Here is a 15,669-nt window from a genome sequence, read left to right as displayed (position 1 = left end):
AGATTTAATTGCTTTCTACATTTTAGTTTCTATGTAACAAAGCTCAAGAGGTTTTGTACAAGGAAAAAATGCAAAACAATGTTTAGTGCTTTGCAACAAAGGCCACAAGCTATTGGTCTCAATGGTTTCCTGAAATGCTTGCTTTTATGTTTTCTGGGCCTGGGCTGAGCCATAAATTATGGCTTATAGTCAGACAGCAAGAATATCCTTTATCCAAAGAGCTTAAGAAGATTCAAATACTGTGTAGCAATAACAAAAAAACCCAATTCTCCTGGTTGCATAGTATGCAACCAGGAGAATTGGGTTTTTTTTTTTTTCCCTGTTACTTGGACTTCAACAGTTGCTGTAAATATGCCATGACAGGTTCACATGAACATTTTGAGAACAATATCTAAAGTTGATCCTTATGTGGCCAAAAATAATACAACACCCTCAAATAAGTGTCTTTTCTGAACCACCTGCATTTTAGTTGAGAAATGTTTCTTCTTTTGACTCCAGAGAAAACATTTTAAGCAGCTCTTTGTCACTGAAGCTTATCCTCACCATTTCACAATGTTTTATAGAGGTGTGACAAGTATGATGCAGTTAAACTGCAGTTTTGGTTAGCCTTTGAAACACTGGATTTTTAAAGTGGCTAAGAAAAATGTTTGTGAAGAGGAATGTTTGGCGAGTGAAGAACATGTTTAAAGTTAAATTAAAGAGCGCAGTGAAGGGTGCTGGAAACCAAAAATATTCACAATACTTGCAAAAAGAGCAATAGTTTCACAGTTTCTTACTGAAGACTCAAAACACGAACGTTCATTTATTAGTCGGTGGGGAGTTTTCTATTAATACATGAACAGTATTATCATACCATAAGAAAACTTCCCCTCCCTAACGTGAATGCACAAACTGTAAAATGTACCTACTGTATTGTTGAAGTTTTTGCCCAGATATACTACGCCATCAGATTCTTCTCCTTTCAGTGTCAAAGGAGCATTACCATAACAAAAACAAAAATGTGATATGCCAGTGATGCTTGACAATACACGTACTCTTGGCTGGGGTGGAAACGCTCAAAGTAAACACAGGGCCAAAATGAGTTTCTATTATTTTCCCTTAAAGCATCACAACCCACTAAAACAACAATAACAAAAAACAAGAGGAGGAAGTGAGGGGTCGGGGGGGGGGGAAGGAAAAAGAAAGGGAGAAAAAAAACATTGTGGTGACCCTCAAATGACCCAGCAAGCAGGCATGATAGATGCAGACATGCGTAACAGAATTACAGTACTGTGCAAAAGTCTTGAGTCACCCTTCCTGTTTTTTATATTCTGTTAGGAAAATGAGAAATAAGTGCAGCAATGTATTGAAACACACATGGATATACAATAAGAGGCAAAAATTTGAGATTGTTCTAATAAGCTTTAATATCACTCTTATTATTCTTTCTGGGTCACAAAATAAACGTTTAACATATTTTCAGGCGAGAATTTAACTGTGTAAACCTCAAATATCTGCTCAGTTTATCAAGACACCACATATTTTCAAAAGCGCTCCGACGTTTTCGGACACGTCTGTTACCCACTAGCTCGATAGCTAGCCGGGGGCAAGGCTCACTAGAGCCCGTGAGAACACCGGACTCCCGGCAAATCGTTTTCAAACCCACCGCCGTCTTTCGCTACTCAGGTTAAACATATATAAGTCAATTAGATAACTTAAAAATGTTATTGTTTGGCTTTTTTTAGTATTTTATTTGTTCCTGAGTAAATCGGTTTGGCTGAGATTAAAGTTATAGTTTTTACACAGCTGAATAAACGTCAAGCAGACAACTGATTATCAGAAATGTGAGATGCTCGAGAATATACTCCGGTGTCCTGTTATATTTTAGATAGCAAGGAGTTTATTAAATTTCACCGAAACAATCTGCAAATTTCATTAATATTTAATAAACTATCATCTTGTCTTTATTTTTAGTTAGCACATACCTTAAACACTTAAAGCTGTAAGCTAATGATAGTTATATAAGAGCAGATGCTGCTGGTGCAATAAGCTGTACGTTTTACGTCCAATGGATGATGATCTGATTAGTCGACTAATCGCAAAAATAATCGGTGACTAGTCGACTATCAAAATAATCGTTTGTGGCAGCCCTACTGTAGACACTAACTGTTGTACCTCTCTCCAGATCTCTTCGTATATACACCGATGATCTGGATGCTAGCAATAAAGTGCCCAAAGATACAATTTAAAATGCACTGCCAAGTTGTCTGTTATATGTAGACACAAGATTAATTCACTCCTCACTCCATAGGTCAGTGTTAAGTGGTTCAACAAATGGGGAAAAAAACCCAAATATTCCTCTAAAAATGTTTAGATACAAGGACTGAACTGAAAATGGGTGAAAAAGCAGCCAATGTCCAAAGGAAACCTTTGAAAAAGCTTCAGAAAGCCTGAAGAACTATTGTTCAAGACTACTTTGAAAAAAAAAATTACAAGAAAGTCTGGGTCCTTGGAAGCAAAGAATAAAGCAATGAGTGGTGACTCAACACATTTAGACTGTAATGATATAATTGCACTTTTCTTCTGTCTTTTAAAGATGCAAAAGCCTGTGAAGATATGCCTAAAAAGTGAACAAACACAGATTGCCATGGATGGAGAAACAGAAACAGAGACACGCACACAAGTAATATGCACAACTGGATCCCTGCTCCATAAATCAGCCATACAGTATTAAGTGATCCACTCTTCGCAGTGCGCAGCCTTGTTGGAAGGTTACGTAAACAATTACATATCCACTCACTCACACACATCTGAGGCGCACATCAATCCTGCCTTTTTTTAAAAATAGAAAATGTTCATGTAGAGCATATATCTTTTCAACACTCATTCAAAGAGCAAAATTTCAAAAAGGCATCAGAACAACAGGCTGCTGTGTTCTTGTGACCACCCTCATTTTCTTTGTATAATCTTTGAATTATGTGCATATGGTAAACATATGTAAAGTGATTACATCATTATTCCACAGCAATCTCATCCATTTAAGCAAAAATACATGCACGCTTTAATGTGATGTCAACAAAGTAAGTCTCACTCCAAATTAAGTCTGTTTAACATCGTGGTTCTGTAATGAACCTTAAAATGAGCTCAAGGTCAACGCAATTTTCTCATCACTCATCTAATGAAGGAACTGAAGTAATGATTAAACTGTTGGCAGATGTTTCCACATATGTACTGCCTACCAACGTAACAGTGACCTTTACTAACCTGGAAACTGGATGCGGCTGATAGGTCTGACAATTTTACGAATGGCATACCACTCTACTACACACAATCATTTATAGGCAGTGCCATTTGTGACCACAAGATTCTGACTAAGATAATCAAAGAAAAGGATTAAGCTTATTCCTGGTGCCTTAAAAATAACAAAAAAAGAATCTAAGCCATTCACTGGTCATGTGGTGGGACAAAAATGTGTCACAGGAATGACACTAAGGCTACGTTCACACTGCAGGTCTTAATGCTCAATTCAGATTTTTTGATCAAATCCGATTTTTTTGTCTGCTTGTTCACACTACAAATAAAATGCGACAGCAAACACGCTCTAGTGTGAACGCTCAAAGCGGCCCGCATGCGCAAAAGAAGACGTCACACACAACGCGCTCTGTTTAGACCCACAGCAAACAGTATTGTTTGACTGATGGCCCTTAATATAAAGACTTCGGACTTTACGTTTCCCAATTTTTGCTTTAAGTTATTTTGTTATTTACATAATAATGTAAATAACCTAATAATTATCCTTATTGCTGTTTTAGAGGAGCGGTGCTTCAAAGGATAGTTGCAGATTTCTGTCAGAATCTGCAGATTATACAGTACAAATAAAAAAGTTCATGTTTCTCCAACGTTGTCTTCCCAACAGTTTCAATAACATCTACACGGGATGGCCAGGAAGCGTTCGCGATGTCTTATCGGGCGCTTCTCCGGCGCTGATAATTGGCGTCTGTCTTGCGTCAGTGACGTAAAAGACGGATTTAATGCGACTTGACCGTTCAAACAGCAGTCGCTTTCTAAAACATTGGATATGTATCGGATTCAGTACCACACACGAAAGTGACCCAGATCGGATTTGAAAATATCGGATTTGTGCCGTTCACACTGTCATACCATGATTGGATATGGGTCGCATAGGGTCAAAAAAAAAAATCGGATTTGATGCGCTTTCGCCTGCAGTGTGAACGTAGCGTACTATGACACGCTCCACACCACAAATGACTCAACAGAGGGCTTCTGTTGACCTTTTTTCCCCCCCACCAAAGCTCACCTGTATGACTTTGTTTCTTATACAGCAGCTATAGCTATATATGAGGGCATATATAGCTGTGCAGACTTATAAAGTCAATTTCGAATTGTCATAAAGTATATAGGTGCTCAAAGTGATCTGGATAGACAGAAAAATGCTTTTATGTGGATGCGTTTTGTACTATAAGATGTGATGACAAGAAGGTTTGCTGACAACCACGCCGTTACGTCCTGCATGCCGCTATTATCATAGCTGCAAAACCTAAAAATAGACGGGGAAGCTATGCTGGCCTTTTAAATGCTCTCAGAGTTACATTGTCAAACACAGAAGAAAAGTCATTTCTCTCCTCACATGATATTCAAAGTTCTGTAACTGATCCTGCCACTAACAAATAAACAAAGTGACTGACCTTTGTCATAGAGTTGAGATTACAGTTTCAAAACAGGATATAGTGGGAACTAAATGATACTGCCCACAGAAGCACAGCTGCACTCAAAACACAGAGGACAAGTTGCTTCCTTATAATCCTACTTTACAACAGCAAAGGCTACTATAATAAAGACAACTCAGATGTCCTTGGGAAGAAATAGATTCTGACTTTGCAAACAGTGAGCTGCACTGAAGGCTTCCTTTAATTTTTGCAGCAACCACAGCAATTTGCACACAATCCTCTCACACTGTGTACCTAAACAGTATGTATGTGTGTAGGCTGAGGCCCAGACCTCATAAACAATCATACTTTTTAAACAGCGGGCCATCCGTCAGCCAGCTCAGGACTTGAAAGGTTACGGCCACTCAACTTCTGAATTTATGTGACTTCGAGTCCTAAATAGTTATTACAGATCCATTGTGGCTTTCTAGAGTTTCACTCAGTTAAGACATTTGAAGACAGGTTCTTATGCTTCCACAGCACACGGTCAGCAAAGGTCAGCACACTTAGCACTATCGCTCATCAGCCGTTAACACCTATACGCCGCGTCCCCCAAATCTTTCCAGAGCAACCACGTGAGGTTCAAGGGACTTTTTCCAATTGACAAATGTTGTGAAAATAATGTCCCGTCACATTATTTTCACAACAGGCATGGCCTTGCTGAGACGCATGTAAAGGTCAGTAGAGATAGAGTGACAGGGGCATGAAGTGTTAACAAAAATGTCTAAATGCAGCACTGAGTGTCACATACGAGACAAATGACACACGCACTTTTGTCAGTGACAAGGCAAATGGCATAATAGGAATGACCAGCATTCCTCTGAAGTGACTGTCATGAAGTGAAGCATGCATAACTTGTGTGTGTGTGTGTCCGTCCCACTCACCCGTGAGATGGTGAGGGGCAGACAGAAGTCCTTCCCTCCCTGCAGTCTGAAGCCCCAAGGGGCGGGGCCATCCAGGGTGACATTGTAGTTGGTGTTCATGATGTACCTAGAAACAGAACAACACATATCAATCTCAAATCAATATTCTGAAGCTTCACTTTGGGGCTATTATGTTATATTATAATCACACTTTCCTCTACACATGATCCAACAAAGAAGCATTTTTATAAATGCACCACTCTTTTTCTAATAGAAAGACTGGTCAAATTTTTCATTCCTGGGGTTTAGGGCTGTAAGGATCGACAGATGAGGGATGAAATACCCCATCTGCATTCACATCTTGCTAACAACTTGTTTTAATCCCAAGTGTGGTGTGTAACAGAATGAGTGTACTAAGCCTGCGAAGGGAGTTAAGAAAAGGCATACCCTGCACTGCCAGAGACTTGTTAGAGATCAGCTTCAATTCACTGGCAACAGTTTGATTTACTTTTTTGCACCGCCATCCTTTTTGGCTAAATGAGACACCACCTACATCACCGTTTGGGCCAAATATGCTATTTTATGTGAATTTTGTACATGGAAATTAGTAAGAAAGTAGGACTTAATTGAGCAAAACTTACTTGGTGCAAGTAATGTAGTTCACGCACTATTAAGTTTCACTGGTTTAAGCCCTGCCTGTCATGCATTCCTTTTCCCCTAAAAGACTGAAGCGGCAAACATTTATTGGAAGTGAGACTGAGGTTAAATCCAGTGACATGTTATGATTTAGCGCTTCATAAAATTCATTAGACTGATTTTTGAGGAAACTGGAATGTTTGCAAAATATGCTTTTCTAGCGTGTGTGTGTGTGTGTGTGCGTGCGAGCGAGAGACAAAATCACTGCGACTCTTCTGTCAACAGCAGTGAATCTGTCACTGTGCCTGTCAGATCGGGCAAGTCTGAAAAACCACAAATCATGTAAGAAACATTTATTCTCTACCCGAGCCAACAAGCTGACACAAAAATATGGCATCAAAGCCTAACCCACAACCATTATATGTCATACACTGTATGTTTTAATTACAAGAAAATGAAATATGGAAGCACATTTTTTAGCAAATAACTTCAAAAACATCGAAAAAACAAAAAGCTACGGTTTTCTAACTAACTAAAGGTCTGACACGAGATCCGTAACCATTCTTTGTACTTGAATAACTTTCTCTTTTATTACTGGTTTTCATGGAGAAGATTTCCCTTTAAGGACATAACCTGGCAGCTGAAACACATCAGAGAATGTAACTCGTACTGTGTACAATTTCATTGCCTGGCGTGAAAAAGAGGCATAAAAAAAATATTCACACATTTTTTGCATTTTTCCCCAATGGGTATTTCATGAATAATAATGCCTTGTCATCCCACAGCTATGCCTTTTTGGTGTCATAATTCATGCTACCATTACAAGTTCCCTAAGGGACAAAGCAGCACCTGTTAGAACCCGTCACCTGGTTAGTTGTACTAGACATAAATCAGATCAGAGTGTTGGCCTGCGCACATCATCTCATCATCACGCCCAGAGGGGAACGAGCCCTTAAAAGAAGAGGACACAAAAGACTGTTGGGAGGGTGGGGAGCCTTAAAATCACGTGTGAAAGTGATATGGAGAAGGTGAACACCTGAATAGCACAAAGCACACACACTGCAGTAGTATGCAGTATTTAGGACAGGTAAGGCAAGCTGTCACAAAACCTCCATGAGGTAAACAGGGTGACTTGAAAGAAAAAAAAAAAAAAAAACGGCATTTTAACCTCTTTTAACGCCGTTCTAAATGTAATTTTTCTTCTAAAATATATGACTGGGTTGTGTTTTTACAAAACATTAGGCTACATTTTTATATGACAATGAAAAACATTGACTGTCAACTTGGTGAACTTATTAAAACACACTCGTAGTCATTGCTGTAGTGGCAACTGTGAGAAATTAAGGGTACGTGAATTGAGTTTTACTACCAATATATATATATATACATACTTTTTGGGTATGTGGCCATAGCTCTGTTATTTGTAGAACATAATAATATTATCACGCCAAACTAATCAACAGGAAAAATATGCAAGTCTATATTAAGACTCAAACTGATTGAAAACAGCTGTCTGCCTGCTCAGGGTGACCTAAGGCTGAGTCGTGAGCCAGGAAGTGTATTTTTGGCTAAAATGAAAAATCCCTTCCTAAATATAAACTCCATAAACTGCATTCACCCAATTCAGCTCGTCAAAGTACAGCGTCACATGAGAAACATATTTGATAAATATTTTAATAAATCATTCTTTCAGCACAAATACAAATGTTTGTCTTATTCTTTAACAATTTATTTTAACACAGCAGAGCTACACAAACCAACAGAGCTCCAAAAACAAGAACATGAAAGCGTCTAACTTCCTAACCTCAAAATAAGGAACTCAACCACACCTTTGACACTGCCAGAAGCTTTGTTTACTATCCCACTTGAGTTCACTTCGCTAAACCTCCAACGCTGACAAAGAAATCATTTTATGGATAGTGACAGGACACAACAAACAAATACCGTCTGTGCAACGGGAAGATCTTTGACCCAGAAAATGACGTCTTGGCAACACACATGCACACACGCAGGCCTGAAGTTTCTCAGTTGTTTAATTTATTCTTTCAGTATCAGTTTTCAGGTCTCAAGAAGGCAAAAATACTGCAAAACTGGTTCACGCTGACTGAAGTCACACATTACCTAATATGGAGAGAACAAACATTACGCTCATCTCATGTTGCTGCTTGTTTTGCAATCTGCAGTGATATCATGCATAGACATGAGCAGACACACCTTTTAATGTCTTCATAGAAAAGCAATTGAGTTGGGCATGAGAAAGTATTAACAAGACTAACGTCAAACCTTCTCTAAACTGGTTAGGGGACAAATTTGAGCCTTTTTTTAAAAATCATTCAAGTTCCTATCACAATGCTGCTTTCTTCTGATAAGCATTTCAGCACAATCACGCTATCAAGTTATGGCTCAGGCAATTGAATGTACTTAGATGTCATTTAACTTCCTGGATCTTAACCACACAGTCTGAACTCAAAAGTTCCTGGATTTACATTAAACAGTAAAACTTGTATGTTACTGCACATGTGGCCTCACAAAACCTGTGAGTCAAATCACACTTTGACTTACATTTAGATCTATATGTAACTCCAAACATCAGTTCCTGCTTGTAGTAAGATTTAAAAAGAAAAAAAAAAAAAAAAAAACATGGCACAGGCTTCAAAATAAAAAACTCAAAATGAAAATTCCATTCATGGTAGGAATTCGCCTTCTCAGTTACGAATCACACACATTGAATGTAAATAGCATTCACAAACTGCTTTCCCAGCATGTCAAACTACAGCTGTGTCAAGTCCGGTTTCCTACATGTGATCTCCAGGTAACTCAGTCTGAAGAAGGAAACTTTAAACGGTCTGCACGTCAAACGCTTGTCCTGTGCAGTTACTGCGAGATATGTTGACTCACTTAAGTGGAATATGTTTGCATTGTCACACCCAGGCAATGGTGATCACATGAAATTGTTCATACTCAAATGATTGCATTTTGCATAAATAAATGACAATGTCAAAATTAAAAGATACTTCTTATCAAACATGCAACATTCTAGCCTGCTTTTCAACATGCACCCTTTTAATTTAGCGTGCTGCCTCACAGTGCGCGATGAGTGCACTAGTAGTAACAGCTATGGTTGTTTGCACCCATGTGTCCCCTCTGAAGGAGGTAAGAGAAGCGAAATGAAGCCGAACCAAAAGTCTCTTAGCAGCTCTCAGACACAATAAAGCACATGTTTACTATAATGGTGAATATTTCCACATGGACTTTTAGCCTGCTTGAAACCGCTCTCACGCAAACTGGGTAAAACAAATGCGTAACTCCGTTTGCAGGACTGAAAATTTAAATACGGTTATTCTTCTTGGAAATGCTTTGTAACGGAAACATGAAGCTGTAAAATAGCGAGCGTAACTTTCTCTGAATTGTTACTAAGAAAACTGGCGAGATGTGCCGCGCAGAACTCACCTTGCTGTGTGGAGCCGGGTTTGGTGGTGAGAGAGAAGCAGCAGTGTGTTTAGTCCCTTCTCAGTTTTGAACAACTGGACTGAGCGGAACTGAAACTTCCGCGTTAAAGCCAAACCTATCTGGCTACCGGGTAGGAGGGCTTTAGCGCGCCAGGCGGTTCACTGGGGGCGACGCGGCTGCCTGCAGGCGTGGGCTTGTTTAGTGCTGGGGCAGTGCAGGTGAGTGGTGGTGAATAAAAAGCACAGTGGATGAGACTGCAAGTGCACACTTGATAACTGGTGGTATGCGATACTGCAAAACTCGGTGTTGATACCAAGTAAATACAGGGCCGGTGTCACCGATACCATTACCGATACCGTAAAAAGGCAGCTTATGTAGTGCATCATGATTTATGACATGAATCGTCACAAGTTCTGAACACATTTTAATGACCACGACTTAAGACAAGAGGCTTTTCAGGGGGTTTTTTTTAATGTATTTTGAAATATTTCTTTTTTTTCTCTCTGGAATGTAAACGTGTCTGTCTCTAAAGCACTTTGGCTCAACTTCTGTTGTTTAAGTGTGTTATAGGCTATAAATAAATTAGATAGAACAGTCAACACAAAAAGTTTTGGACTTTTCTCTTGCTCAATTCAGTGAGCTACATACTGAACTTCCTAGAAACTTCCTAGAAGCTAAGTATCGATCCTAAGTGAGTATCAATCCTGTCCGATACCAGTACCAACGCTGGTATTGACACTATCGATATTTAGATCAAATCCTCCACCTCTACAGTTACAACAGAGTTCAAACTCGTGAAAGAGCCTACTACAACCACAAAAACCCCAAACTGTTCCACCTTCACTGTTTTTTTGTTTGTTTGTTTTGTTTTTAGTCGCTTTTGACAAATAGACAGTATCTAGCTTGTGTTGTATGAAAGCTTAAAAAATGAATAAATTTTTTTTTTTTTTTAAAAAGGACCCAAAATAATAGTATCACTTAAATTTGTGTCCATAGCTTCTTAAATTCATTTACAACCTGTTAACGTTTTGCCTGATGTAACGGTCTAATTAACAATAATTTTACCTCTGTGGTGGATTTAGTCACAAGTGAATGCTATCAAAATATCAATAGTATTGATACCAGATTGATATTGACAGAATCAATACATTGTTTCTGTCATTTAAATTCCGTAATGTATGTAGCCCATTGAATTGTGTTAAATTAATTTTCTTTTTAGGAATGAAAAAGAAGAACCTCAAACTTTCACTTCGAGAAATGTCTTTTTGTGTTTACTGTTATGTCTATTTTATGTGTAGCCTGTAACACACTTAAACAAAAGAAGTTGATCCAAAGTGTTTTGGAGACAGATACATTTACATTACAGAGAAAAAAATACATGAAAAGCTAAAAGGTGTGTTTTGTTGTGTTAACTAATTATTGTGTAATACTAAAAAATGATCATTAAAATGTGTTCAGGAATTGCAAATGAACAGTGAGTCATGTCACAAGTCATGACAAGCTCCCCTATAAACTGCCTTTGTAAGTTAAAACTATCTGTATCAGTATAGACTATGTGCACGTTAGCATATGCTACTTCCGGTGCGGAAACTCCTGTGGGGAGCTTTGTTTCCGGTGTCCTATTCGCGCCTTGTTTACGGTCCAAAACAAGTTAAGCAAATGAATGAATCAAGCGGCGATTTACATTTCTATAGATGTCTTGGGCATTTACCCAATATATCTGTAAATGATGTTCATCGACTTGTCGATATTTTCCCCCGCGCCTCAGAGCAAAAGAGAAAATGGATTCAAATGTTATATTTCTCAGCTGTCCCTCATTTATCGCGGCTGTTATGTTCTAAAAATAACCAGCGATAGGTGAAATCAAGTAGCCAATTTTATTTTTTGACGGTGCAAAACGTTTCGTGGACATCGTGGACATACAGTACTGCACTTCAGAGTCACACTGCTAGCGATTGATGCAGCGATTCTGTACTGTACAGGAGAGACGTCACGGAGGAGATCGTCTGCAGCGATCAGGACACAATGCGATGTAAAAAAAAAAAAGCTTGCACTAAAAAATCTGCGAAACAGCTAGGTGAAACTTGAACCGCGTTATTAGCGAGGGACCACTGTAATTTTGAAGGTAAGTCACAACATACCCTTCGTAAATACTAATGTATAGAAACCCTTACCAGCAATCATTCATTTTTTTGTGTGGCTTTTTTCACGGTTTGTTAACATGCTGTGCGGGTGTGTACTTGACTAGCTGATATCGACATAACGGGGAAACATCTGGTTTGACTATTCTTCACCTGTAGTTTGAATGCTGAACGTTTGCCTGTTTAAATCATAAGACCAGTCACTATACAGAGATGTGCTTCTGAATGTGGCCGATGTGTCGTCTGCTGCAGTAATGCAGTTCTGCTTGTGTTGAGTGATGTAAACAACTGATCGATCTTGATCATTAGATTTTTTATGACATAGTAATGGTGAGTGTTCCCACCTTCTGCTCTTTGTAACTTAACGCGATCTTTCCGTTTTCGAGTTTTGGACATGATTTTGGAGTATATTTTTGCAGTAGCGATTGACCGCAAAGTAAAGCTACCGGAAATGTACAACCCCACATCCGGGCTCAAACCAGGAAGTTAGCATTTTCTCGTGCACAGGGTCAATTGGTATCAGCAATACTGCTCCTGTATTTACTTGGTATTGGATTAATGTCAAACTTTGCAGTGTCGCACAGCAGTAGATTTAGGCCTGCAGCAAAAATGAAGAAGTTAAAATAGCCTCACTGGCATTTTTGAGCTAAGGAAAGTTAGTAATTGAGCAGTAGCTGATTGTCAGTGGTTACTGGAAGGTATGAGGCTGATACTTTTGCATGATCTTATGAAAGAAATATTTAAGCATCTGACAGGGCACTGACTTCCCCTGTTGCATCACTGAGCGATGTCATCATGTTTTCCACTAACGTGTGGCGTACCAGTGTGCAGGTCAGACATGCTGTAATACATTTTGAATTATCAGCGGAGACATCAGTGTTCCCTGCTTTGCATTTGTGGTGGGAATTAAAAAAAAAAAAAAAAAAAAACTGCATTAATGTTTAAAATTCAAAATACATGTAAAATACATGTAAAATATTCACAGAGGAAGCCCACACAAATTCTTTTGTTGAGTTTAAGGCCTCCTTTTGCATTGATTTGGATTGTATAACCAATAAAGCCTTTTCTCATTTTTTACACTTACATTTATAAATTGGATTTTTGTTATCATGTGGCTGCTGTAATATGGCAGTGATTTAGGTTTTAGTGTTAGTGTGCCCTCTAGTGGTCAGAAAAATGCTTCACATCCACAGGCACCGTGGACTTTGACTGAAGATACCACGTGATTTATGCCCTCAGGGTAGAAATTTATTTCAGAGGGTGCAATGTCATTTGAAAATGAAAGCAGAAGGGATTTGCCTCGACCTATACTTGTTTGTTACTTAAAGGCCCTTAAGCAGTTAGTATCAGTATAGCCAGAGCTAAAGTTTCAGACAGGACAGAAGTGTGCCAGTATTTTATTTTGTTATCCACAATGATCCGATTACTGTTTCACAAGCCTACAGTATGCATGTCTATCTTTGTATGTGTCTCACGTTTTTAGCACAAATAAAAATTACCTATTGTCTTAATCTTACTTTTGATGATGTGATGAGATGAGATAGCCTTTATTTGTCAGTTGCAGGTCTTTTGCCCACAACCGAGATGACAGACCTTGCCGACCGTACATACAATACACAAACATCACATTGGGGAGACAGGTCAGGCCAGGTAGCGAGGAAAAAAAACATCGAAATGTGTAACACAAAAGGATAATACAGGAATGCACAGATATCAACACACCATAGCACAATAAACACAGACAAGCAACATGGGAAAGTGTTCCAGTGTGTACATCTGATCTGGGACCGCTGCAATCTTCGACTGTGTCTCCAGCTGACCCGATAAGCATGAAACAGATTACAATATGATTTAGATTGCAGTATTCTATTTTTATACTGTAATATTTGGTTAGATACACATCTATGTTACCATTTCTAGAGGCAAAGCTTTAATCTTCACATCCTGTGAAACTGCATGTCATCTCATGCTTGGATTTTAGGGAAGGAGTTTAAGGATAACACACAGCTGATGACATCACACATAAAACGCAATAATTACAAAACCAGTCATTTATTTACTGACACAAACCTGTTAGGGAGATAAGTTTGAGACAGTAGTCCAGTAATGTAATAAATGTTGGCTGTAGCCTTTATTTCCCAGCATCCTGGTGAAAGGGCAGGTGATACCTTTATCCAGTGTTTTTTTTAATCAGTCATTTTTGTGGCAGTGTGAATTTTTTGAACACCGGGGCGCTAACTGTTACATTTCTTCACATCAGCCATATCTGGGAGGATTACTGTACTGCACCGCTATATCTTAGTATGATTTAACTGTAATTGAATGAAACAGGGAGTTGTTACTTTTTTCAGCTGGAGGCAGCAGAAAACTGTTAAAAGTAATTACCTTTCTACCTGCTCTGAATGTCTGCTTCCTCTCGCTCTCATGCATTATATGCAAAAGCGTCGACTGTTATATGCAAAAAAATGGGAAAATTCTTCAGTAATAAATCGCTTTAAAGTAAAATAGTAGAACTGATTTATTTTGGATGTATTTTTGCTTTAGATTAAAATAAAGATACTGAAAATCATTTGCAAAAGAGCATATGGAAACCTTTATTTATGGCAGCAAATACACACATAAGTATGTGAACAAAGACTCGATGCATGTCAGTGATTGTGACAGTTCTACGCCCGAGAACATGTGCTGACAAAACGGTGCGTTTGTTGTGTCTTTTGCACATAAATTCACATACTTTGACTTGCACAATGCTTCATAATAAAAATAGTTCCCAAAATACTTCCAGTGAATAAAAGCGGTACAAAAACATTTTGATCTGACTGTGATCCAAGTTGGATCAGAATGCTTTCTGTTTCAGATAAATGTTGAGTTGCAGACTAACCGTGTCACTGTCTTCCCAGTCTTAGGTTGTAAAAATCCTAATCTGCGGGATCACAAAAACTTAGAGCACCTGTCAACAAATACAAAATGTATTCTTGTTATTCAGTGTCTTTAATGCAATCAAATCAGTTCATCAATGAGCAACACTCGTTATAAACAAATATATTTAACCTTCTAAATAATACAATATAGAACAGACTTTTACATGAAATACAGCAGTGATCATATTTTACTGAGGCTTAAAAATACATGTAGCCTTAGTTATAATGTAAAGAAATGGATACAATTAGCTTCCTCATTCAGTGCTGTTTTAAAAAGAGAATCCTCAGCGTCCTTACAACAAGATGATAATAAACAAGTCCTCGGACACACACACATACACACACACACACACAAACACGCACACGCAGACAAAGAAGATCCTTAACTATGCACCTATCCAGCGTTTTCCCAGTTTGAATACAATACCAGCACAGTGGCTTTGGATATCTACTGATGCCAAATATACCAAATATCTGATGCTGATGTTAAATTGACAAGCTGTATTCCTCACTCTGAGAAAGAGATTGAGAAATATTATTACATTTTTTATTAAAATGATATATCCTGGCTCTAAATGTACTGTAATGCATATATTAACAGCTTATTAAATGGCAATGGAAAACAAAGTATTTTTTTTTTTTGTTTGTTTGTTTGTTTTTACATATATGGTCTTGTCTTATTTTAGCTTAGAGTGAGAGGCATTGTTATATGCTGCTGTTATTCAGAGTTGCACAAGGTTCTCATTTTCTTGCTCTAACTGTGCACTTGTGTGTCAGTTGTGGAGTGGAGCTGGCAAGAGACTGAGATAATATTAAGTGACTAAGCCTGCAATGAAAGCTACCCAACGAGTGTTACATTGAATATAATGTGAAAGCAAGAGACAGAGAGACGCCAACAGGGAAAGCAACGATGTCAAAGACCTACAATTGTGGTATTTCACATGACCACGTT

At 38.4% G+C, this 15,669-nt stretch overlaps 1 protein-coding gene across 1 annotated transcript in view; it reads right to left on the bottom strand.

Annotated features, from left to right (window-relative positions):
* Positions 1-9,876, bottom strand: part of pdlim5b (PDZ and LIM domain 5b) — a 36,795-nt gene extending 26,919 nt beyond the window's left edge. The window contains exons 1-2 of the mRNA XM_084935220.1: positions 9,656-9,876; positions 5,591-5,696 (exon numbers count right to left, since the gene is read on the bottom strand). Coding sequence (XP_084791346.1) covers positions 5,591-5,689 — 99 coding nt within the window. The 5' untranslated portion in view covers positions 5,690-5,696; positions 9,656-9,876. The remainder of the gene's footprint in view (positions 1-5,590; positions 5,697-9,655) is intronic.
* Between the last annotated feature and the right edge of the window lie 5,793 nt (positions 9,877-15,669).

Source organism: Perissodus microlepis, chromosome 7, assembly GCF_051167445.1.
Source record: "Perissodus microlepis isolate ML-2025 ecotype Zambia chromosome 7, ASM5116744v1, whole genome shotgun sequence".
Classification (NCBI taxonomy): Eukaryota; Metazoa; Chordata; class Actinopteri; order Cichliformes; family Cichlidae; genus Perissodus; species Perissodus microlepis.
Note: the sequence above shows the minus strand (reverse complement) of the source record. Positions and strands in the feature narration are given on the sequence as shown.